At 38.7% G+C, this 26,631-nt stretch overlaps 2 protein-coding genes across 3 annotated transcripts in view; both read right to left on the bottom strand.

Moving 5' to 3' along the window:
• HCF173 (high chlorophyll fluorescence phenotype 173) overlaps positions 1 to 26,631 on the bottom strand; it is a 147,529-nt gene that overhangs the window by 9,113 nt on the left and 111,785 nt on the right. The window lies entirely within an intron of this gene.
• LOC149168094 (uncharacterized) lies at positions 20,034 to 22,571 on the bottom strand. Its single transcript, XM_089426882.1, has 2 exons — positions 20,779 to 22,571; positions 20,034 to 20,655 (listed from the first exon to the last, which is right to left on the bottom strand). Exons 1-2 carry the CDS (start codon positions 22,353 to 22,355, stop codon positions 20,175 to 20,177), a joined length of 2,058 nt encoding a protein of 685 aa, XP_089283008.1. The 5' UTR covers positions 22,356 to 22,571; the 3' UTR covers positions 20,034 to 20,174.

Below are 26,631 nucleotides of genomic sequence, written 5' to 3'. Positions count from 1 at the left end.
CTTTTTCCCTACTTAGGTTATGGAGTCTTAAGAACTTTAACCATGGAAATATCAAATCTTAAAAGGGAGTAAGGGGGAAAACCCTCGTTTCACTTCCTAACCCTAGCTATCATCCTATGAAGGGAGAAATTCAATAGAAAAATGCTCTCTAAGAGGTTTTCTAGGGAGTGCAAGGATAAAAGATTTAACATGCAATAATTACTAAAAATTTCAAGTAAACATATGCATTTGGGCAAGGAAAATAGAAACCCAACAATATTCCATTACATGCAAAACTATAAAAGATATTCAACAAAAATATTCACAATACATCCAAGAACATGCTATCTTTTAATCCCAAAATGACGTCTTCATAACAAAAACTAGTCTCCAATAGCCAAAATCCACATAAGATCACATCTCCACAAGTAGCAAAGTACAACAAATCAAGTCAAGTCTCTTATAGAGAGGCCGAAATCCACAAATGTGATGATGAATAAATGATAGAGGTGATCCTCTACTTATATGAGGTATATCACCTTTAATTATTAACTAAAAGCTCCTACACAAGTTTGATTTTTGAGTAGACGCAAAGTAAAATTGGGTTGCAAGCCAACCCACTAGCTCAACAACAAAATATGCGAATAAAAACCCACACGTGAGTTGTAAACCTCTAAAAATGATGATGTCATGCCCTTTTAGGGCTCAAAATGCTCCTTTAATGCAATGGAAGGGCTACAAAGGTCTCCAAGCATCATCATCATCCTCCATTTGAGGAAAAATCCTCAACTCAAAGCCTCAAAACATTTCCACGTGTCCATATCCAACTATGGCTGCCTTGCGTCATCTAAGTAGACAACATAGTGCTCTCTCTCTCTAGAGCATTGGGGCTCCATCAGGTGCAACAAGGCCTCCTCGATCATCCAGGGAGATGGCCATCCTCATCTGGGCTCTGGATCAAGGCATGGCCATCAAGTAGTGTCAAGGCCAACTTGGGGGCATGCTAAGTCCATTGGTACATCATCAAGAATCCTTTATGGCAAGCAAGAGAAACTCAATGTTTTGGCATCTAGGGGTGCTCTGTGGTATCCATCAATTGCTCAATCCTCTACTACAAAGGGGCAATGTTGCATCTATCAAATCACCATGCTCTCCAGAAGTATAATAACATGGCCTAGGAATCATGTGGAGTAGGGTGCCCTCAAGGCCTCAGTTGCTCTATCCCACCCTGAAAACCAATCTCAAACTCAAGTGAAAGCAACCACTCATTAGAGACGAAAATCATAAATGCATCTAAGTGGACCACACTAAGTGTTAAGGGCGTATTAATACTTCAAATCGGGATCACCTTCAAATATCTAACTAGACCAAGTCTCATAAAAGTGTTCCCTACCTTTTCTAGGGTGGCTAAGTAGTAAACCTTATTAGGTGTTTCCAGCACCTAAGGGGAGGTGGCATTTCCAAGGTCAACCCTTCAAAGCATAGGTGTTAGGGAGAGTAGGTGGCAATGGAGGGGAAGGACTTCATGGTCAAGTGCCATGGTTGGAGGGAGTGATCATGCAGGCATGAGTTACCCCTCTTGGCCTATTTTTTCCACCCTTCTAGTGCACCTTTTACTTAATTTTTATAATGTTTTTTTATTTTGGTGCATAACTCAAGGATAAAAGCCTGCTCTTTATGATATAGCATTTGTTTTACGCCTTAAGATGGGGCACTTTATCACTCATCGAGGTTGGGACATGCAAGGGTTCCATTTGATGGATGGAGCATCAAGTGCTCAGGAACCGAGAGATTGCTAATGAGGGGATTAGAGGTCATGCAAGGCCTTTGCCCACACGCTAACTTATGTCCTAGCCATCTTTTGCATTTTGACTTTTCTTCTTCTTTCATTGTGGCAATCTTATGCTTTTCATTCTTCAAATTGCATCAACCTACAAAGCAATATTTTTTAGCACAACTCAAGGATGTGGATTTGTGAGTGTCAAATCCTAATGAACCAATGACATTTAACCTAAATAATGGAGATGATATCAAAGGAAATAACGTGACATCGAAAATGTCATATGGAAAAGGAGAATTGACATGTTATTTCAGTGCAAGTTTTCCAAGTAATGCCCCTCCTATAACCATAATGCCTTAAGGGAGGTCCCACTAGACAAGGGCTAAAGATTACTCCCTTGGTAAGGTGAGAGAACAAGTTTACAGCCAAGATTGATTAATCATCCAGATCACCTATTTATCTATACTAAATGTCCAAAACACTAAGTAAATGCACTTGATTGCAAAATGATCAAAATACCTTTTGAGTGGTAGCCCACCTTCATCCACGAGGAATGTTGAGTGGTGAGATGTGTATGACTGGTGCAGATGGCAAAAGAAATTGGCATATCATCATCAATGAGAAAATGTGTAGGGTTGTTGGTTAGTTGACTATCCAATATAGGAGAAAAAAGTTTTCTCCAATAGGGTTACCCATTTTGGTTGGGGCAAGAGTACTTGGAACACTTTGTTGCCAAACATTACCACAAGCGAATGCATTATTCTTGGGGGGTCTCTCTTTATTCAATTGTGGCATGGGAGGAAAATTTTGACGGGCTACCCTTTCCCTTTCCATCACTAACACCTTGTTCATCATGGCCATTTGCCCTTGGATCAGCTCAAAATAACCTTATCAAACATTTTGGAAAATGCTTGCAAGGCAGGGTCAACTTGGGTGTTAGGCTTAGTCTTTGGTTCAATTTTAGCCTTTGGACAAGCAAGTAGGTCAATTTTGGAAGCATTGAGAGTTTGCTCTATTTCAATAGGCAAGATTTTAGCCTCATTTAAAGATTTAGGTTTCTTGTCTCTCAGAGTATATGAAAAGTGTCCAAGAAAGGTTTTCATGAATCTATCAACAATGGTATCATCAGTTGGTCTGTATGTACTAGGAACTTCCCTAAGTAGATTATCAAACCACTGCACAAACTCTCTAACATTTTCATTGTTGGTTTTCCTAGCCTCTTAGAATTTGTTAAGAAGCAAAATGCCTTCTTTGACCATGGTCCATCTTTTGTCGAAGGCTTGGTGAAAGGTATCCCAATTAGTAAGACTACCTTGGGGCAAAATAAGGTACCAATGTCTGGCACTTCATGTTAGAGAATCTAGGGCAAAGTAGTGTTGTGATGATTCTCCGTGATTTAATAACAATTTGTGAAGTCTTTTTACTTTTCTTGTTAGCTTATTCTTCTTCTTGTTATTATTATTAGTGCATATGTGTGTGTTTCATCAAACTAATACCAAAACAAAATAACAAAGCACACAAAGTTTGGTGCTCTGCTAGGGACAAACCCTCTCCACTCTTGCGAGGAAAATCCTTTGTAAGATTTCTCTTATTGAAGCTTCTTATTTGAACAACTGCCAAACCCTAGACCCTTGACTAGGATATCCTCCAAGCATCAGCCAAATCCTTCATCTTTCTGCATTGTGACTTTCGGCACATCTTCCGACACTTCTTCTGGAACTTCTTTCGGCACTTTGTCTTCCAACACTTTGTCTTCTAGGTTAGGAAACCCTATAATATTAGGGATTCTTTACTTTGTTATAGATAGAGGCTCCTTTGCTTTCCTTTGGATACCTTGTAGGCCTAGGTATACATCTGAATGAGGCTATTCATGTTGTTGCCTTAAACTGTTGTGAGATCTATAAGTGTTGTCGTGCTGCACGTGTGAACAGGGGCCCTAAAATAGTCCTTTTATTCTTGTTGACCCTTTCTTCCTTCCTCGCTGATGAGAGGGGCCTTGTAGGCCTAATTTGCATCCAAAAATCTTGCGATATGATGACCTGCACTTTTCTGCTCCTATAGCCGCAAACAGACCCTTTCCCTTTGTACGTGTGGTTGTAGGTTCTGTTATATACCTAGGGAGGATAATATGGGGTACAAAGGGAGGTACCCAAGGGAATAATGTAATAATGGGATGGGCCATAGTAATAAATAAGGTGGTTAACCTGTATCATGTAAGGGACCACAAGTAGTTAGTAATAATGTAATGGGCCCATGGTATTAGATAGATGGTATTAAGGAAACCATGGTAATGACCCATGGTATTGTATGTATGAGGCCTATATAGAGGCTAGAGACTCCACATTGAGAGGTGTCAAGGAATATGGTATGAACAGGCATATGGCTTGTGGAGTGTTCTCCTTCCTTAAGGAGTGAATGTATGGTGTTGCCCTACCTTAAGGGTTTGATCAATAAAGAAGCATTTCATATTATTTCTGGGTTTATTTCTCACTTGTTATAGATCTGACCGGAAAATATAAGACGAGATTTGACCTGAAAATATAAGACGAGATCTGACCTGAAAATATAAGACGAGTGAGAAATAAACCCATAAATAATATGAAATGCTTCTTTATTGATCAAACCCTTAAGGTAGGGCAACACCATACATTCATTCCTTAAGGAAGGAGAACACTCCACAAGCCATATGCCTGTTCATACCATATTCCTTGACATCTCTCAATGTGGAGTCTCTAGCCTCTATATAGGCCTCATACATACAATACCATGGTTCCCTCAATACCATCTATCTAATACCATGGGCCCATTACATTATTACTAAATACTTGTGGTCCCTTACATGATATTGGTTAACCACTTTATTTATTATTATGGCCCATCCCATTATTACATTATTCCCTTGGGTACCTCCCTTTGTACCCCATATTATCCCCCCTAGGTATATAACAAGTTCACCCTATAACCAATCTTCGTTTCTCCTTTCCTTCGTTGCCCTTACAAGGCTTCTTTTCCTCCTTCGTTGACCTTCTTTTCTTCCTTGTACCCTCGCAGATTTCAGAGTGAGATGATGTCCTTTTGAGGAGTGGACAACCTCTATTAATAGAGGTCTATCCCTCCTATTTAAGCCGACATAACTGTCCTTAAAGCCGACTTGATGGTTTGCTCTTAAATTTATTTTTATTCATTATTTTGCTTCTTGTAGACTTCATTGCTTGCTAGGAGAGGATTTGACCATGCTTGGAGGTGTTCCCATGACCTTGTATAATGATTTACATGATGTAACATGCCCTCAAAGAGTCTTATCATAATTACATTTTGACTTTGACTCTCTAGAAGCACTTCAAAATGTGCTTGACCTATTTTCAATGAGCAAGAAACTCATTGACAAATAATAAAAAAACAATTTCTCTTTTCTTGAATAAGTATAAATATCAAAATTATATTTATGAAGACTTAGCCTAGTTACATTTCCTTCAACACTCCCTCTTAACTAGGGAGGTATTCATACAACATTACAAGGTGTTTGGCAATTTTTAATCTTGAAGAATTCACATAAGAGAAACCGAATTTTCAATCCATCTGTTATAGCATCATATTCATCAACATTGTTATAGTGCGAGGCCTTGACTAACAACTCCATCTCTTTTCGGGACCATGAGTTACAATGTTGGCGAGACCAATGATTTATAGACACCTTCATCATTGTTTCTCAAGGTACATACCCACCCGGGTGTTCTTCGAGTATGACCTTCTAGGACTATTCTTATCTTGGCTTCCCAGCCCTCAAAGAATATCAGTCCTCTTGCCTACTCTTGTCTTGGATGCCCTACACATCCTCAAAGAGTATCGAATGCCAGATGATTACCTAATCCTCCCATTCTTTCTTCCCAAGTGAAGACAAGAATGTTGTGTCTATCTTGTGTATACATTTCCATTCATGGCCTTCATCTAGACTTACGGTTGTTAGTCCTGGTCTAGTGCATGACCCATGAAATGGAAAACACAATTGTCACTCCTTTGTAATCAGGGGTGATCCCAAAACTCCCTCTTGATCAGGGACCTATCAGAGCTCCCTTCTTAATTGGAGATTCTTTCCTTCATTAGCAACTTCTTCTTCGTGGGTCCTTCAACTTGCTTGATCTTCTTCCTTTCTTGATGTCATGAAGTTTTTGTTCGAACTTCTTCTAGGTAGGGCACCATCCATCGATCACTTTCCTTCTTGGTTTTGTCATGTCATCGCTTCATGGGAAGTGACTATCAAGTTCTTCTTGTCATCTTGGCTACTCCTTTGTCATCTTGTCCATGCTTCGGAATGCTTCATCATACTTTCTAGGTTACATGTTTTGACCTAGTAGCCCATCATGACTTCATCCTGATATTACTTCAACATTGCCTTTTCTTTTGTTGGATGGCTTTTTCCTCACGACATCTCTGTAGAGTAGAATCAGTTATCTGCACCTTTTGTGTCTCCAAGGCCTTCATAGGCCTTTATCAGAGTTGTCCTGCCTTCTTTCGGAAGATATCTTCAAGGCATTTTGTCAGATAGTGATTCTCGGTGATCATGCTATTATTCACATGCTTGATCTCTTTCTTCATTTGTTTCTTCTCAGATAGATAGGTCAACCATCTTATGCTTCTTGTGAGAGCATTCCTTCATTGCTTGCTTTCTGGACTTGTCAACATTTCTTCTGGCTTCTTAGTTAGCAATCTTATGCTCCTTATGTGAGCATGTTCTTTTGTTGAGCTTCATCGCATTGTGGTACATGCCTTCGAGCATGTTCTTGGTGAAAGAGATTCTTTCATGCTTGATCATGTTATAGAACTATACCCATGACTTTAATAATATACAAGTGTTAACATGACTTTAAACTTTAATGCATACATACCTCATCTTGATTCTCCTTTGATCATCCTTTGATGTGGCCCTTCTTGCTTCATCTTAGTTTGCCTACATATCATTCTTTTCTTGAAACCCATGAATGGGATTCCCAATGAGACATCTACTTTGGTCCATGAACCTTCTTTTGAATATTCCATTATAGGATCTTAAAGATCCTTGTCTTGCAAATGTTTCCGTTCTTTTGATGATGTAGGTCTTCTAAGATTCTTATCATGATCATTTTTTCTTTCATCATGAATGAGGTCCTATACTAGGTATGCTTCTTCTATATGAATATCTTGAGCTATATCTGCCATGCTCCTATATTCTAGAAGATTTTTCTATTTATGCATTTTTGTTCTTATCATAAATGCTACATCCACATGAGTGTCTAAAACTCTATGTACATCATGCTGCTAGATTCTAGAGGGTGATTCTAGCAGCAGGCAATAAGTCTAGAAGTAAAGAGTTTGACCTAGTCATAGTAGAGATCCGGAGGATCTTCCTTCTTTTGCTTCTTTCCTTCTTCTTTCACCTCTTGAGTTATGTGAGTTTCTTCCCTCTTCCTTTTGTTATTGTTGTCCTTCTTAAGCTTAGAACAATTCCTTTTGTAGTGTCCATATTCTTGGCATCCAAAACATTGGATCTTGGACATGTCTTTGTTGTTTGTTCTTCGTGGACCAAACTTGCCAAATTTACCCTTTCTTTTGGCCATGGTAGCAAATGCTTGCTCTTTCGATCCCACATCTTGTTTTGCCGTAAGTCTGGTTTCCTTTGTTTTGCATAGAGACCACATTTCACTGAGAGTGGTTGCTTCCTTCTTGGCATATATGCTAGATGTGAAGTTCCCCACTCCTCAAGTAGAGCATTGAGTACTACAGTTGTCATAACTCTGTCAAACATGACTTCCCCAAGCTCTTGAAGTTGATCTCTCATTTCAGAGATTTTCATTGAGTAGGGAGTTATTCCTTCCTGTGTTATCTTCGTTATCTTCATCTTGTACAATTCATTCCTCAGAGATATTACTTCTCCGGTTGTGGATACCGAGAATAGTTGTACTAGCTTATCATAGATTTATTTTGATGCCTCAAACTTGGAGACATAGGGAATGAGAGAGTCTTTGATTGATTCTATCAGAATCCTTTGAGCTCTTGTCTCATCCTTAGTGTACTTGGCTAAGGCTTGAGTCTGTTCCTTAGTAGGGATAGCGATATTCCCTTTGACATGCTCTAGGAGTTCATTCTCCTTGAGTAGTAGATCAGTCCTCTTCTTCTATGCAAGAAAGTTATTGATACCTACCAATTTATTGCTTTCCTTGCAAAAAGACATTGAAATATATTCAGAAGGGGGCATGTACTTACTTGATAGATTTTGAGATGTAATGGATTTTCTTCCTCCTTGAAAGCTTGATGGCTTATTTTCCCTACATCTTGATGTCCTTCAGGTTGCCTTCTTCAAGTGGACTTGCTTGGTGATGAGGTTTGCTTGAAGACTTGTAGCTTGATGTAGATTTGTTCTTCTTTGTAGGTGACTTTATATCAGGCTCTTTTTCTAGCTTTGTAGACCTTCTTGATGAATGATGGATTGTAGACCCTTCTTGTTCTTGAAGTGATTGAGACTTCTAGGCTTGGTGCTTCAATTTTGTAGATACTTTTTCTTGAAGAGTGTTCTTGAGTTGCCCTTTCCTTGATGTGTCACCTTACGCTCTGAAACCATGTTAGAGAATCTAGGGCAAAGTAGTGTTGTGATGATTCTCTATGATTTGACAACAATTTGTGAAATCTTTTTACTTTTCTTGTTAACTTATTCTTCTTCTTCTTATTATTAGTGCATATGTGTGTGCTTCATCAAACTGCTACCAAAACAAAGTAACAAGAACACTAAATTTGGCTCTCTACCAGGGACAAACCCTCTCCACTCTTGAGAGGAAAACCCTTTATAAGATTTCTCTTATTGAAGCTTCCTATTTGAACAACTGCCAAACCCTAGAACCTTGACTAGGATATCCTCCAAGCATTAGTCAAATCCTCCTCTTTCTGCACTATCACTTCCGACACATCTTCCGGCACTTCTTTCGACACTTTGTCTTCCAGCACTTTGTCTTCTAGGTTAGGAAACCCTAAAATATTAGGGTTTCATTACTTCGTTATAGATAGAGGCCCCTTTGCTTTCCTTTGGATACCTTGTAGGCCTAGGTATACATCTGAATGAGGCTATTCATGTTGTTGCCTTAAACTGCTGTGAAATTTGTAAGTGTTGCATGTGTGAACAGGAGCCCTAAAACTGTCCTTTTATTCTCGTTGACCCTTTCTTCCTTCCTCGCTAATAAGAGAGGCCCTGCAGGCCTAATTTGCACCCAAAAGTATTGCTATATGATGACCTGCACTTTTCTGCTCCTATAGCCACAGACAGACCCTTTCCCTTTGTAAGTGTGGTTGTAGGTTCACCCTATAGACGATCTTCGTTTCTCCTTTCCTTCGCTGCCCTTACAAGGATTTTTTTCCTCCTTTGTTGACCTTCTTTTCTTCCTTGTACCCTCGCAGATTTCAAAGTGAGATGATGTCCTTTTGAGGAGTGGACAATGTCTATAAAAAGAGGTTTGTCCCTCCTATTTAAGCCGGCATGACTGTCCTTAAAGCCGACTTGATAATTTGCTCTTAAATTCATTTTTATTCATCATTTTGCTGCTTGTAGACTTCGTTGCTGCTATGAGAGGATTTGACCATGCTTGGAGGTGTTCGCGTGACCTTGTATGATGATTTACATGATGTAACATGCCCTCAAAGGGTCTTATCATAATAGCATTTTGACTTTGACTCTCTAGAAGCACTACAAACTGTGCTTGACCTATTTTCAATGAGTAAGAACCTCATTGACAAATAATACAAAAATAATTTCTCTTTTCTTGAATAAGTACAAATATCAAAATTATATTTATGAAGACCTAGCCTAGTTACATTTCCTTCAACACTTCCTTCTAAGGCCAAAGCAAAACGCATCATAACCACATCCTCATCTTGGACTAGCCTAGCACTAAGTAAATGGGGAGCACCTGTTGAAGAATCTTGGGCAAGTAGTATTAATGTGATTCTTCTTAGCATGATAACTATTTGTGAGATGTTTTGACTTTTCTTCTTAGCATAGTCTTCACTTGATATTATTATTAGAGTGTGTTTTTGTTAGTTTATCAAATAGCTACCAAAACAAAGAGACAAGAACACACGATGTTGGCTCTCTGCCAGGGCCAAAACCTCTCCCTCTTGGAGAGGAAAACTCGCACAAAATTATTCTTATAGAGATTCTAATTGACGAATACCAATACCATGAACCTTGACCCACTAGGCCACTCCAAGGCCAAGACACCAATCCTCTTCTTTACTGTTCAGATCAACATCATCATTACTGCTTTATCGAGATCATCATCATGATTCCACAAGGGTCCTTACAATTGCACCATTGCTTGCTTCATCACTATGTCACAGAGGTCTTTCTATTGCTACATTATCAAAGTTACCATGGAGATCATTATTGATGTAACACTATGATCATCTCTGCACTTTCACGAGATAACAAGAAGGTTTATTTATGTATATTGAGAGTATTCCTGTAGGACCACCGAGATCCTTATCATTGTTGTCATACCGAGTAGTGTGTGATGTTCCTCAAGGCTATGTGACTGCATTCTTGTATGACTGCGTTTCAGTATTGAAACTATGATTATAAGGAGGCTGAGACACTTATTACTTGCACCGAGACATAGTACTTCATCACCGAGATCCTGTACCTTATCACCAAGATCCTATACCTTATGCACCCATCCAAAGTTGCAGACTAGTCTGAGATTCTGTCTTCATGCACCCATATGAAGTTGCAAACTAGTCTGAGATTCACTGTGCCATCCAAGATCTGTACTTACTGTACCGTCCGAAATTGGAGAGTAATCCAAAGTTTTGTGTTTCCTGTGGTGACCCCAACAGGGTATTTATAGTTGTCATGTCTCCATAAATGAGCTGACATACAGTGTGAAACGTTGTGTCTATTTATCAAGCTGACATGATATATATATATATATATATATATATATATATTGATGCCAACATTACTGTTCTCCTTATTATTTTTCTTGCAGACTTCTTTGTGTTTGTCTTGGGAGGATTGTGCTTTTCTTGGAAGGTTGTTTAGACTAGTATATATATTTACACATATGCTCAAGAAGAACTTTTTACATGTCTTTGACTCTTTGATTTTCCTAGACCTATGGAATGAGCAAGAAACTCATTCTTATAATTTACAAAAAGAATATTTCTTTTTCTTGACAAGTACAAAGAACAAAGTTACATTTGTAAATACCGAACCTAGTTACACTTTCTTCAACAACACCAAGGAATTTACTCAAATCCAATGGCTTGAATGTTGCAATGAGCAAGGATTTGTTCATGGTATTAGTGGTAGTTGTATCCGTGAATAGGATTCTAACCACGAGAGTCTTTTGAAGTAGAGGAGATGTGGTAGCATCAGTGGTTGTTTTACAAGTAGTTCTTTTCTTTCTTGGAGATATGGTATTGTTAGAAGAACTACTAGGGGAGATAATAGGATTTCATTCAAGAATTGCCATAAGATAATCTATGTTTTCATTTTGAAATATTCTCTTCAAATTTAGTGAAGCTCAATCTTCAGATAATGAGGAGGTTGACTCAAATCCTCCTCAGCAATGGTGCCAAAGATGTTGCCTCAAAATTTAGCAAGCCTTGTGAGAGGCCTCACAAGGAAAAGGGCTACACCCTAATGCAACAACGAGGTGGCCTCCACTGTCACCTTAGCACTCCACCTCTTGCTCTTTAGAGGAATTTCACCACACAAGAGGCTTCCTAGTATAGATCACCCAAAGATATTCTATGTTGATAGGATCAAGATGATGTTGAACATGCGTGATCAAATGTCAATTCTCACTTGGAAGGCACAATTATTTGTAAAAAGGAACAACATACCTATGAAGAAGCTTAGGAAATGACACTTAAAGCCTAGGGTTTCAAGATGTATTTCAACAATGGCACATCTAGGCATGCAAGCACAGAGAAAAGGTTTTCTTTGAAAGATATGATTAAGAAATGGAGTGATAAACCTTCAAATAGCCCTAAGTTGAAGCCTTTTATTGCACTAGAGTTTTAAAGAGACCTAAATTACCTAGGGTTGATGACATCAACCTTAATTAAGTAATTTTCACCAAAGGAAAGGATATATTTTGAGTTCGCGAGGTGAAAATCATCCAAAGTAGCTCCAACGTTGTCTTATAGCAAGCCCTAGTTGAATTTGACCCTTTCCCTGGCCCTAACAACTTGCCTTGAAGGGATGAAAATAGGAAAAAGAGCGGTAAAAGATATACTTTTAGAGGTTTCGCTCATCAATAGGGATCCCAGTGTCTTTTCCCTAATTGGGTGATAGAGCCTTAGGAACTTTAACCATGGTCATATCAAATATTTGAAGGGAGTAAAGGGGAAAACCTTAGTTTTCACTTCCTAACCCTGGCTACCATTTTATGAAGGGAGAAATTCACTACAAAAATGCTCCTTAGGTGGTTTTCTAGGGAGTTCAAGAATAAAAGATTTAACATGCAATAATTAACAAGAATTTCATGTAAACATATGCATTTAGACAAGGAAAAGAGAAACCCTAGGAATATTCCAATAAATGCAAAACCATAAAATATATTCAACAAAAATACTCAAAATATATACAAGAACATGCCTTATTTCAGTCCCAAAATTTACACTTTCATGAATCTATCAAGGATGGTATCATCCAACGTTGCAGAAACCCCCCCCCAAGGATCAGGTGGTGGAATCACGTCCTGTACGGATCCGCCACCAATCCTCCGGCAGAACTGCGGATCCGATCCACCAATTTTTTGGCGATTCTTGGAAAAACAAATCCACAAGGGCCTAATCCGCGGTTTTGGCTGCCCGATCTGCGGATCCAGAAAAGATCAGCTGCAGATTTGTGGAGGTTCGGGCGTGTATTTGTCGTAGATCATCACTGGATCCGAGAGAAGGTGGACGGTTCACACGGTTCCGCAGGGATTTTTTTTTTTTTCGAACAGTTATATGAGGAACTATGCTTTTTGAATACTCCCAAGGTGCCCCTTGATGCTCCCTAGATGCTCCCTAATGGTAATGTTAGATTCTTAAAGTAAAAGTGACATTCTCCTTTATCTTTCATTTTCATCCTTTTACTTAAATTTTTAACATTACCATGAAATGACTCGGGATGTTTGAGAGGGGTTCCAACCTCATCAAACTTCATATGGAAAAAATAGAATTTCATATCCCATTCAAAATTCAGCAGACTTAACAGTTTTCAAGGTCAACAGAATTGTGGCATTTCATTGGATTATATCATGTATGAGGGCATGTGATTGGCATTTAATCAAGAGCACCGAGCCCTATATGTACCCCAGTGTTGGTGTTGTTGATTGCTAGACTTCTTTGTCATGGAGTTAGCAAAAATGTACCCTTCACTCAAGTCAAAATCATTGATCAAGCATGTTAAGCTTTCTCTACCATAATATAAGGCTTGGATTAGGCCGCTTGATCAAAATTGGGAAATATTGACTAGTATCCCTAGAGAATCATAGTAGAGGCAAAAGCTAGACAAGAGAAGAGGAATCTAGATTCTAGATGGTTGATTTTGGAATAATTAATCATTGATGTACAATGGATGTCATATCTATTGATTTATGTAAAAATATGCATGTTTTCATGTCTTCTACAACTAATTTGGTATTTTGGATGTTTTTAAAATATATATATATATATATATATATATATATATATATAGTAGACGCTTTGCTTCCTAAATTTTTGGGAAATGACGCTTCCGCATCCCCACTTCCAAAAAACGTCCCCGCTTTGTGCAACATTGGTATCATCAGTTGGTCTGTATGTACTAGGAACTTCCTTGAGTAGATTATCAAACCACTGCACAAACTCTCTAACATTTTCATTGTTAGTTTTCCTAGCCTCTTAAAATTTGTTAAGGAGCAAAATGCCCTCTTTGACCATTGTCAATCTTTTGTTAAAGGCTCGGTGAAAGGTATCCCAATTAGTAAGACTACCTTGGGGCCAACTAAGGTACCAATGTTTGGCACTTCCTTCTAAGGTCAAAGCAAAAAGAATCATAACCATATCCTCATCTTGGACTAGCCTAGCACTAACAACCCAATAGAACTCATGCATACATTTCTCAACAATAATAGCATTAGTAACTTTGAATTTGGGTAAACCATTCCTCATATTTCTCAGGAAGTAAATGGGGAGCACCAAGGAATTTACTCATATCCAATGGCTTGAATGTTGCAATGATCAAGGATTTGTTCATGGTGTTAGTTGTAGTTGTATCCATGAATAGGATTCTAACCACGAGAGTCTTTTGAAGCAGAAGAGATGTGGTAGCGTCAGTGGTTGTTTTACAAGTAGTTCTTTTCTTTCTTGGAGCTATGGTATTGTTAGAAGAACTACTAGGGGAGATAATAGGATTTCTTTCAAGAATTGCCATAAGATAATCTATGTTGTCATTTTGAAATATTCTCTTCAAATTTAGTGAAGCTCAATCTTCAGATAATGAGGAGGTTGACTCAAATCCTCCTTGGCAATGGTGCCAAAGATGTTGCCTCAAAATTTAGCAGGCCTTGTGAGAGGCTTCACAAGGAAAAGGGCTACACCCTAACGCAAGAATGAAGTGGCCTCCACTGTCACCTTAGCACTCCACCTCTTGCTCTTTAGAGTAATTTCACCACACGAGAGGCTTTCCAGTATAGATCACCCAAAGATATTCTATGTTGTTATGATCGAGGTGATGTTTAAGATGCTTGATCAAACGTCACTTCTCACTTGGAACCCAGGCATAATTCTTTGTATAAAGGAACAACATACCTATCAAGAAGCTTAGGAAATGGCACTTAAAGCCTAGGGTTTCAAGATGTATTTCAACAATGGTAAGTCTAGGCATGCAAGCACAGAGAAAAGGTTTGCTTTGAAAGATATGATTAAAAAATGGAGTGATAAACCTTCAAATAGCCCTAAGTTGAACCCTTTTGTTGAACTAGGGTTTTAAAGAGACCTAAATTGACTAGGGTTGATGACATCAACCTTAATTAAGTAATTTTCACCAAAGGATATATTTTGAGTTAGCAAGGTGAAAATCATCCAAAGTAGCTCCAATGTTGTCTTATAGCAAGCCCTAGTTGAATTTGACACTTTCCTTGGCCCTAACAGCTTGCCTTGAAGGGATGAAAATAGGAAAAAGAGCGGTAAAAGATAGATTTTTATAGGTTTAGCTCATCAAGAGGGATGCCAGTACCTTTTCCTTAATTAGGTGATAGAGCTTTAGGAATTTTAACCATGAACATATCAAATATTTGAAGGGAGTAAAGGGGAAAACCCTAGTTTTCACTTCCTAACCCTGGCTACCATTTTATGAAGGGAGAAATTCACTACAAAAATGCTCTCTAGGAGGTTTTCTTGGGAGTTCAAGGATAAAAGATTTAGCATGCCATAATTACCAAGGATTTCATGTAAACATATGCATTTAGACAAGGAAAAGAGAAACCCTAGCAATATTCTAATAAATAAAAAACCATAAAAGATATTCAACAAAAATACTCACAATATATACAAGAACATGCCTTATTTCAGTCCCAAAATTATGTCTCCACAACAAAAACTAGTCACCAATAGCCAAAATCCACATAAGATCATATCTCCACAAGCAGCGAAGTACAACAAAGCAAGTCAAGTCTCTTCTAGAGAGGTCGAAATCCACAAATGTGATGATGAACAAATGATAGAGGTGATCCTCTACCTATATGAGGTCTATCACCTCTAATTATTGATAAAGGCTAAAGCCCTTACAAAAGTTTGATTTTTTTACTAGACACAAAGTAAAACTGTGTTACAAGCCAACCCACTAGCTCAATAACAAAATATGCCAATAAAATCCCACATGTGAGTTGTAAGCCTCTAAAAAGGATGATGTCATGCCCTTTTAAGGCTTAAAATGGTCCATCAATGCACTGGAAGGGATACAAAGGTCTCCAATCATCATCATCCTCCATTTGAGTTAAAATCCTCAAATCAAGCCTCAAAGCATCTCCATGTATCCAAAATCTCGCTATGGGTGCCTTGCATCATCTCCACGGGTGCCAAGTAGACAATGTAGTGCTCCTCTCTCTAGTGTTGGGGCTGCATCAGGTGCAACAAGCCCTCCTTAATCATCCGGGGAGATCACCATCCTCGTTTGAGCTTGGGATCAAGGCATGCTTATCAAGTAGTGTCAAGGCCAACCTAGGGGCATGCTGGGTCCACTAGTACATTATCAAGAATCCTCCATGCCAAGCAAGAGAAGCTTAGTTTTTTGTCATCTATAGGTGATATGGTCAATGTTTCATGAAGCGGGGATGTTTTTTGGAAGCGGATATGCGAAAGCGTCATTTCCCAAAATTCTAGGAAGTGAAGTGTCTCGAAAGTGTCTACTATGTTTTTTGGAAGCGGATACGCGGAAGTGTCATTTCCCAAAATTCTAGGGAATGAAGTGTCTCGAAAGTGTCTATATATATATATATATATATATATACACTATGTTTTTTGGAGGCGAATACACGGAAGCGTCATTTCCGAAAATTCTAGGAAGTGAAGTGTCTCGAAAGTGTCTACTATATATATATATTTGCATTTATTTTTAAAAAAATCCAAAATTCCAAATTAGTTGTAGAAGATAAGAAAACATGCATATTTGTACGTAAATCGAGATAGATATGGCATCCATTGTACATCAATGATTAATTATTGAAGCATCAACCATCTAGAATCTAGAATCTTATCCTCTTGTCTCACCTTTGCCTCTACCTCGATTGCCCAGGGATATTAGTCAACATTGCCCAATTTTGATCAAACTACCTAATCCAAGCCTTAAAATATGGTGGAAAAAGCTTATCATGCTTGATCAATTATTTTGACTTGATTGAAAGGTAATTTTTTGCTAAGGCCATGAAAAGGAGTTCAACAATTAACACCACCAACACTAGGGTACATGAGCACATATAGGGCTTGGTGCTCTTGATTAAATGACAATCACGTACCCTCATACATGATATAATACAATGAAATGCCACAATCTCATTGATCCTAAATTCTTGAAAACTATTAAGTCTGTTGGAATTTGAATAGGATATGAAATTCTATTTTCTCCATATGAAGTCTAATGAGGCTGGAACCACTCTCAAACATCCTGAGTCATTTCATGGTAATGTTAAAAATTTAAGTCATTCTTTTACTTTAAGAATTTAGCATTACCACGAGGGATCATCTAAGAAGCATCTAAGGAGCATCAAGGGAGCACCTTGGGAGTGTCCAAGAAGCCCCAACCCAACTTAAGTTAAAGAAAAAATAAAAAATAAAAATTAGAACCCCACGGAACCACCCATCTTCCTCTGGATCCGCTGGCCATCCACACAAATCCATGCCTGAACCTCCACGAATCTGCGGCGGATCCTTTTCCGAATTCGCGGACCGGGAATCCTGAACCGCGAATCGGGCTCGTGCAATTTCGGATTTCTAGGAATCGCCTCAAAACGGCGATATTGGATCCGCGGTTTCGCCGAGGGTCGCCCAAGGATTCATATGGGACGCGGTTCCAACCTTGGATCCTTGGGGGGTGGAACATCATGCAACGTTGGCTCTAGTATATCCATCAATTGCTCAAATAACCAAAGTGCCCAACGCTCTGTTATAAAGGGGCAATGTTGCATCTATCAAATCAGCATGCTATTCGGGAGTATAATAATATGGCCTAGCCATCATGTGGAGTAGGGTACCCTCAAGGCCTCAACTAGTCTATCCCACTTGGCACAACCATCTCAAACTAAAGCAAAAGCAACCACTCATTAGAAACTAAAATCATAAATGCATCTAAGCGTACCATACTTAAGTGTTAACGGAATATTAATACTTCAAATCGAGACCACCTTCAAATATCTAACTAGACCAAGTCTTGTAAAAGTGTTCCCAACTTTTGTTGGGGTGGCTAAGTAGTCAAACCCTATTTGGCGCTTCCAAACCCTAATGGGAGGTGGAATTTCGAAGGTCAACCCTTTAAACCATAGGTGTTAGTGAGAGTAGGTGGCAATGGAGGGGAAGCACTTCATGGTCAAGTTCCATGGTCAGGGGACCAGTTAATGAGAGTCCACATCCCAAGTGTATAGATGTAATGGAGGGAGCAATCGTGGAGGCATGAGTTACCCCTTTTGGTTCACTTTTTCCACCCATCTGATGCGTCTTTTACTTCTTTTTTATAATGTTTTTTATTTTGGTGCATAGCTTAAGGATCAAAGTTTACTCTTTATGATATAGCATTTATTTTACTCGGTGTTTTAAAAAATGGCTGAGCCGGCTCAGATTCGGCCGAGCTGACCGAGCCATACCCTTGGTCAGTCCGGCTTGGCAAAAAACAAGTCCAGTGGTTGGTTTGCTACCGAGCCAGTCATCGTCAAAGCCGGTTTGGTAACAAACCAGCCAACAATGCCCAACGATGTATTTTGGAGGGAAAAACGGACCCCAAACTTAATTCTAATTTGTCTTTAGGTTATATTTAAGGCCATTTACCTCTACCAAGCCTATAAAAGCTACCCAACCCCCTCACATTTCCTCACAGCTATCTCATTGCATTTGTGTGAGAATTTGTGAGGAGTTTGTGAAGAGTTGTGGAGTTTGTTTTTGGAGTAGTAGTGGGGAGTCTTAGGCAATCATTGGAGCAGTGGTGAGGAGCTTCTTGGACAGCCATTGGAGCAGCATTGAGGCAATTTGTGCCTAGAGGTATTTTTTTTTCACTTCTAAAATCTATTTTCGCTTGTTTTTGTTTTTGTGCAAATCTGGAAATTGAAAAGAGTAATTTTTGTAAAAGAAATGAACATTGAAGCATTTTTTTTTCATTTTCAGATTTTTTCCTTTCATTTCCAAGTCCAAATATTAGAAAATGGCTCCTAGAATGAAAGATGTTGCTTGGGCATATGCTGAAATGATTGATAATTAGATGCATTGTCATAGAAAAATTAAGGGGGGTGGATGGGGCATTCATAGGCTGAAACAACACTTGGTTGGTGTTAGAGGCCAAATCAATCCATGTGAAGCACTATCAGCACAAATTGGGGAGATTAGGAAGTTGTTGCTAGATAACTTTGAGAAGTTTGAGCAAGAAAAAGCTAGGCAAAAAGGAATAGAGGCTGAAATTGGGAGGAAGAGGAGTATAAAACAAATGATGGTTGCCAACCCCAATTTTGATTATGAGGGCTCTTCATCTATCCCTTGCACTGATGCATCCAACCCCTTCGCTACGTTCCTCTCTCTTTGGAGTCTATTCAAGAAAATGGTAAGGGTAAAATGAAAAAGAAGTGTGATATCAAAAGTTATTTCACACCCTCCTCTCCCTCAGATAGTGCACATGGTCCTCAAGCTAATAGAGGTCATATGCAACCCACTTTAGATGACTATTGGAAGAAAGAATTGAGAGAGACAGTCTATGATTACATAGCTAGATGGTGGTATGATGTTGATATCCCCTTCAATGCTTCTCATTCACCATATTATGAACCTATGTTTGATGCCATATTTGCTGCTGGAAAGGGCTTCAAAGGCCCTACTATGCATGAGTTAAGGGGATCTCTTTTGCAAAAAGAAGTTTCCTCCATTGATGAATATTTGAAAGATTTCAAAAGCTCATGGGAAAAAACAGGATGTACCATCATGTCAGATGGATAGACTTATCAAAGTAACCGTACCATCATAAACTTTCTTATCTTTTGCCCACAGGGAACCATGTTTCTAAAATCAGTTGATGCATCTAATAGGGTGAAAGATGCACACTTGTTGTTTCAGCTTTTGGATGAGGTTGTTGAAGAGGTGGGGGTGGCTAATGTTGTTCAAATCATCAGAGATAATGCCTCTAACCTAAGTCACCAGGTTCGAGTTCGAGTTCGAGTTCGAGGACCTTGAAATTCGAATAAAGTTCGGCAACTCAAATTTTGTCGATAAAATTCGACATAAAATTCGACATATAGAAATTCGAAAAAAAAATGTATATTAAAGATAGAGGGCAGATTTATACACTTATAAAGACTATCTTATTGTTAGAAATTATATTAATAATGGAGTCAAAGCATAATTCGATGAAAAGCTTGAAATGTATAGGAAAAATCAGCAAGTTATGTAGCACATGAAAATTGCTAATGAGTCAACCATATTGACAAAGAAATAATGAAAATTTCTAAAAGATACCATTTGATCACCAACCAAAATATGATGTACCATGTAACCATCAAAGCGAATAGAACAGTAAACAGTCATCAAATAAGAGTGAACAGCTTCCACATTAGATAAAAAGAGAGTTTAAACTTTAAACTTTAAAGTAGCAGCTAGCTTGGCAGTTTTAGGCTCTAGCAAATTGTTCATGCAAAAACTAAACTAGAACTCTAAAACAGGAACACAAGTTTTATTCTTGACGTTCCTGTTGCCCACTTGTTATATCAAAAAGTTCTATGTCATCAAGAGCAGTATGAGATATGAATCCGCTAGATGCTTCAGCACCAGATTCATCAGCGAATTCCCTGTCACTGTCAATGTACAAATCAGCATCATCCATTGTTGCATTTGGAACAGGATCGATCCACGGAGTAGAAGAATTGGATGACTCTTTAGCCACATTCTTCAATGCCAACTGCAAATTACTACGAACATAAACAAGATCTTCTAATTTTTGAGATGACAATCTATTTCTTTTTTTGGAATGAATGTGGTCAAAGGAACTCCAATTCCTTTCACATGCTGATGCACTTGTTCCTTGGCTTAAGATACGCATTGCAAAATTTTGCAATTCTGGTGCCCCTGAACCATACCATTCCCACCATAGTGTTGGATCACTTCTGCTCCTATCATACTTTGCTGATACTGTTCCAAATAATCCTTCTTCTAACCTGTATGCATTCAAGTTGAGAGTCTCAATCAGTTCATATACAACAAGATTCATATAATTGCAAGACATTAACAACAAGATTCATATAATTGCATGCAAAGGAATATAATTGCAAGACATTTACCTGTATGCTCTCAACTGACTTCTGATCAAACCTGCAATCTCTGGATCTGGATTTAGCTTCTCAATAGATTGGATAAGTCCATTCATGATTTCTTCGTCCCTATGTCTTGGCAACCCAAACAATCTAGGGTCCAAATAGCATGCTGCTGCGTGTAATGGACTATGCATCATCTTCCATCTATGATCAATTAAATCCCATATCTCCTTGTAATCAGCTTCCACATTATCAAAAGCAGTTGCAATGGCCTCTTTGCAACGATCAAGGCTTTCATAAACAAAACCCATACAAGGTTTGTCACCATCAACCATGCGGAGCACATTAACAATTGGGCCACAAATTTTTAAAACCTTGTTTGCATTTTCCCAAAAGCCATTATTGAGCACTATTTGTTCAACATTTCTCCCCTTAGTTTCTTTTGAGAGAGTAGATCTCTCCCACTCAGTGCTGCAAAAAACAGCTCTTAGGCTCGCTTTTTCCTCAACAACTCTTTTCAGAGTAATATAAAAAGTGGAAAACCTTGTATCACAAGGCCTCAACAACTCTTTTGATGCATTCTTCCTGTATATGCTCAAAGTGAGACGATGGTTGATGATGAAGTTTGAAATTGATTTGGCTCTTCGGATTGTTTCATTGACCCAAGGAAATTTGGCTAAGTCATGCAACATTAAATCCAAGCAATGAGCTGCACAAGGGGTCCAATAAATCTGCCCATATTTTTCCATAATCAGCTTCCCTGCACCAACACAATTTGATGCATTATCTGTAACAACATGGACAACATTTTCCACCCCAACTTCTTGAATCGCTTCATCCAAAATTCCAAAAATGAATTCTGATGTTTTCACTTGATCCATTGCATTCACTGCCTTCAAGAAAACTACCCCTTGAGGACAATAAACAAGCACATTGATCAATGGGCGATGACACAAATCTGACCAACCATCACTCAAAATTGTGCATCCTGTAAGCTTCCAGGACTCTTTAATATCAGCCAACTTTTCTGTCACTCTGTCTTTCGCTCTGTTTAGCAAAGTTGTCCTTAAAGCTTCAGATCCAGGAGGAACATAGCCCTTCCCAAAATCAATGGCCTTTTTAATTACATTTTTAAAATATGGACTCCTCGCCACATTAAAGGGAATTGCACATGCATAAAAATACTCAGCAACAGCGTCATCAACTTCCTGTTTCTCAACAGGTTTCCAGAATTGATTTAATGTTTTCGGCCCACCTGTTTTTGCTTGAGGAACTGTAGAACTAGATCCACCAATGTTTGAAACTGAATTAATGGTGGAGGAAGACATGGCAATCTCCCTCTCAATTCGCTGCTTCTTATTCACCCTTTTCTGCCTTTGCATCTGTGAACTGGAATGGTCTTTCTCCACTTTGGCTTTTTGTTCATCAGTGATCTTAGTGCAGGCTTCAACACCACCTCCACTTCCATTGGTAATACCGAGAAGGTGATCCACTGCTCTAGTCAAAGTGCCCTTGAAATTATGTCCACACAGCTGACATGAAAGATTAGAACCATCTTTTTGGATAAAATTCCAAGCTACAGCAGTTGACTTTGGGGGTGCCATTGGAATTTAGAAGTCTGAAATGTCTGACACTTCAATGTCTGAAATGCCTGCAATTTTTTTTGAAATTACATTTTCGTTAGTCATCTTCAACACAGCCAAATCAGGCTTCAGCCTTCAACACAGTGAGAACATAATTAGAGCCTAGAGCCTAGAAAAAGTGGAGCAGAAATTGTCCTTTGGGTACTCTCAGGCTTCAGCCCACTAAAACATTTTGTTAACTGCAGACTCAAGTTTCAACTGGGCTGATATCATTATAATTTATTACAGTGGCTTGACATAAAATTACAGAGGTTTGATCTAACTTAACAGTGGCATCTTTGTGACATATGTTCAGCACTAAACGAATCAGTTTATTGGCCTGTAGCAGCTTAATTGAAGGAGCAGAATTGGTTTCAAAAACATTTCCAGCTCTGTCCATTGGTGTCATTAATGAATCAGATTTCTGATCAAGGAGAGTCTGAATTTGAAGGGGGACCACTGGTTATTTGATTCAGATCTCTAGTTTATTTTTTGGAACCATATTATTCGGAGCTACAGCAGTTTATTTGGTCACACAAACATCTCCAGATCAGTCCATTTCAGATCTGTCCATTACCAATTTACCACCAGTCATAAAGGGAATGAATTGCAGTCTTCTATTGGCCTGTAGGCTGTAGGCTCAAGGCTGTAGCAGCTCTTTAAAGGACAAGTATATTACAAATTTACAAGTATATTACAAGTTGTATTTTTATCTAATGTTTTGTAGACATTAAAGTAGTCCCATACAGGTTTATGCATCTTTCAGACAATGAATAGATCATAGAACTTGCACATGATGATCTCAGTCCAAAGAATCAGATCCATGATAATGTGCAGCTGGACAATGAAGAATTCACAATGCACAATCTTGGTGATGGTGATCTAGTCCAAACAATGGACAATATTATAGATTTGAAAATAGATGGCAACAAAGAAGAGATTGAAGCTCCTTTGGAATTTGCAGATCTGAGCAACAATATTGGTATCTTCAGCCTTCCAGTAAGCCCAATCATTGTAGATCTGGTGAAGAAATTGGTTGAAAGTGACAACTTCAGATCTGATTTACAGATTGCAGCCCTTTGTGTGAAGAAAAAATTAGCATTTTCAGCCATCCACAAGGTGAAGGGACAACTGTCCAAAGGACAAATAACATAGACTAGATTGATAATTATGCCAATTTAATGCAATTTCCAGATCTAGACAACAGCTATATCAGCCCACTCCAGGAGTATATTGATACATCTTGTAGCGGTTCCTTTTTGTTTACAGGTCCATTGGAAGACATGGCTGTTATGCAAGTGCCTATATACATTGTTAGCTCGCTGGTCACAGAGATTCATGCATATGAACAACTGATTTATATTATATATTTGTTCTATATGGTAATCAAGCATAGAGGGAGAAGTGTATGGACTGATGCATTCTTGAGGTGGTTGCACTAAATCTTTCAATTCACTGAAAAGTGCCACTTCAAGTGAATTTAGAGTAGCAGATGAACACGTCCACTGCGATAGATCATAGTGGTTCACTGGTTTCAATATTTTGTCTTGTTTTTGGTTTAATTATAGGATTACTCATTATTAGCATTAGCCATTATTGTTGTCATTGTTGACATCAATTAAATGTTGATGCAAACCTTTACTTTGTTTCTAAACATTGGAAGAGTCGTCTGAAGATGATGTTCCAATGTGAGCGAATGGATCAAAAACAAATTTTCTTGTTAATCATTTGGTGAGGAAAAGGGACATAGGCGCAGCGAATTCTATGCTTAGTGTATTGACTGTCAATGAGTGGGGTAGATTGTAAGGATGGCTGGTAAGAATGGGAATAGTTTGTGAGGAAATGCAAATTAGAACTCCAGTAAGACGGAAACCGAAAAACTTACAAGTTACAGCCTCAGGCACAGCTGACAGCACGCGGCAGTTTTCTTTGTTTCTAGAAAAACCCGAGCCCGTCAAGCCTTCAAGGTGTAGTCTGTAGACTGTAGTCTAGACTCTATGGCGTCTGCGGCGGCAATGAAACCCTAGCCCGAGCCCGTCAAGGTGTCCGTGGTCTCTGTCGTGCGTCTGCGTCTCTGTCGTGCGTATGCGGCAGCGATGGAAACAACAACGAAACCAATGAACATTGAAACCTAAGCTAAAACAGCAGCACGCATACCCCCGGCCCGAAAAAAACGAATTTTAACGCATCTCAACGAATTTCATCGATTTTAATGGCGAATTTAATCGACAGAAATTCGAAATTCGAATACGCGAATTTTAATGGCGAATTTTATCGAACAAATTCGAATGAGGATTAAATACGGCGAATTTCGAATTTAAAGGATTAAATACGGCGAATCCGGTGACTTAGCCTCTAACTATGTTCTTGCTAGTAAAATGTTAGAGGAAAAACACAAAACCATCTTGTGGACCCCATGTGCTGAACATTGCATAGACCTCATGCTTGAGGATATTGGCAAAATAGATTGGGTCAAGAACACTGTAGAGCATGCCAAAAGCATAACAAAATATATCTACAATCACTCATGGATTTTGAGCCTGATGAGGAAACACACAGGGGGCAAGGATATTATTAGGCCTGTCATCACTAGATTTGCAACTCATTTTTTGACATTGCAATCTATGCTTTCCCAACATAGAAACTTGCAAAGGGTGTTTTCCAGTGATGAATGGAATGAATGTTAATGGTCTCGCAAACAGGATGGCAAAGATGTGAAAAGAAAGTTAATGAAGAAATATTTTGGAAAAGGGCAGCATAGATTGTGAAGGTTGTTGAGCCACTGGTTAAGGTGTTGCGGTTAGTGGATGGGGAAAGATTGGCTATGGACTTCATTTATGAGGCTATGGATCAAGCAAAGGAGCAAGTAAAGGCAGTATACAAGGATACAGTGGCTAAGTATGGTCCCATTTGTGAAATCATTGATCAAAGATGGAACAATCAACTCCATCGCCATATACATGCAGCTGGGTTTTTTCTAAACCCAAGGTATCATTATAAAGCTTTGGATGCAGAAGCTTTGACTGGGGAGGTTAGAGATGGATTGATTGGTTGCATTGACCGCATGGTCCCTAAGGAGAGTGATCAACTAGAGATACACCGACATATCACTTGTTTCAGCAGAGCCACAAGTACCTTTGGCAAGAACCTAATAAGGATTTCAAGGGAAGCAGATGAGCCAAGTAAACAAACAATTTCAATTTTCAAATTCTTATTTTGTTAAATTGTTTATAATTTGAAAGTTGGATATAATTTGTTCAACTAACTCATTACACAATTATGTTTTTTGTAACACAATGGTGGGAGGCATTTGGTAGCCATTGTCCTCAATTGTAGAAGTTTGCGATCCGTATTTTGAGTCAAACTTGCAGTGCTACTGAGTGTGAGCACAATTGGTCTGTCTTTGAGAGGATTCACACGAAGAAGAGAAATCGTTTGGAACAAAAACAGTTAAATGATCTAGTTTATGTCCAATACAACCTCCGGCTAAGACGCAACCAATTGCTGAACAAAAGACCTAATACAGATCCCATTGTGTTGGAAGATATTGATCCAACATCATATTGGGTAGTGGAGAGTCATCCAACAGAGTTTGATTATGACAAGTATATTGGTATTGATTTGGATTTACAGACGAAGGCATTAGTTGAACATAATGTTCAGTTGAATGCAGATCCACTTGTACCAGGCCCAACCCCGAGTCCTTCAATTACAGGCACTTCCTCTACTCAGCCACGACGGAAGCGCATATCTTGTCTATCTCAGCATGCAGTTGTTGCACCTGCTAGTGCTACTACTTCTACAGTTGGAGATGGTGATGAGGAGGAGGAGGAGCCATGGGTTTCCCTGTCTGACTCTGATTCAAAGTTTGAGCCAGATGATGTTGGCTTCTCTAGCAATAGCCAGTAGTACTAGTGACTAGTGAAGTTTTACAATTTATTTTTGTTGTAGAGACCATTTAGAGCCTCCTTGGTTATGTGTTTTTGTTTTGATCTCTATATCAAGTATGTATTGGACAGTGCAGTGGGTGCCATTTTGATATAATGGATATATTCATGAGCCTACTTTGATCATATGTTGTCTTTCTCTATATTCTGATGCTTTGTGTTTGGAAACATGAATGAAAATCTTTAAAATTATGTCTTTTCTAAATAAAAAAATATTTAATGTATTTTTTACAACGACTGAGTCACTGAAATCAAACGGGCCGAGTCGATACTGAGACGAAGTCGGAGTCGGAGCCGACCCCGAGTCGGAG

This window comes from Pinus tabuliformis, chromosome 4_2 (assembly GCF_031772625.1).
Source record: "Pinus tabuliformis cultivar Carrire ecotype Pingquan chromosome 4_2, CPIR1, whole genome shotgun sequence".
NCBI lineage: Eukaryota > Viridiplantae > Streptophyta > Pinopsida > Pinales > Pinaceae > Pinus > Pinus tabuliformis.
This window is presented reverse-complemented; position numbering and strand designations above follow the sequence as displayed.

What these genes read in the sequence shown, in the direction of transcription:
- LOC149168094 (XM_089426882.1), bottom strand. Translation starts at nt 22,355, where the DNA reads ATGGCACCCCCAAAGTCAACTGCTGTAGCTTGGAATTTTATCCAAAAA. An exon ending in AGTCAGTTGAGAGCATACAG is followed by an intron (nt 20,656 to 20,778) that starts GTAAATGTCTTG and finishes GAATGCATACAG; the next exon opens with GTTAGAAGAAGGATTATTTG.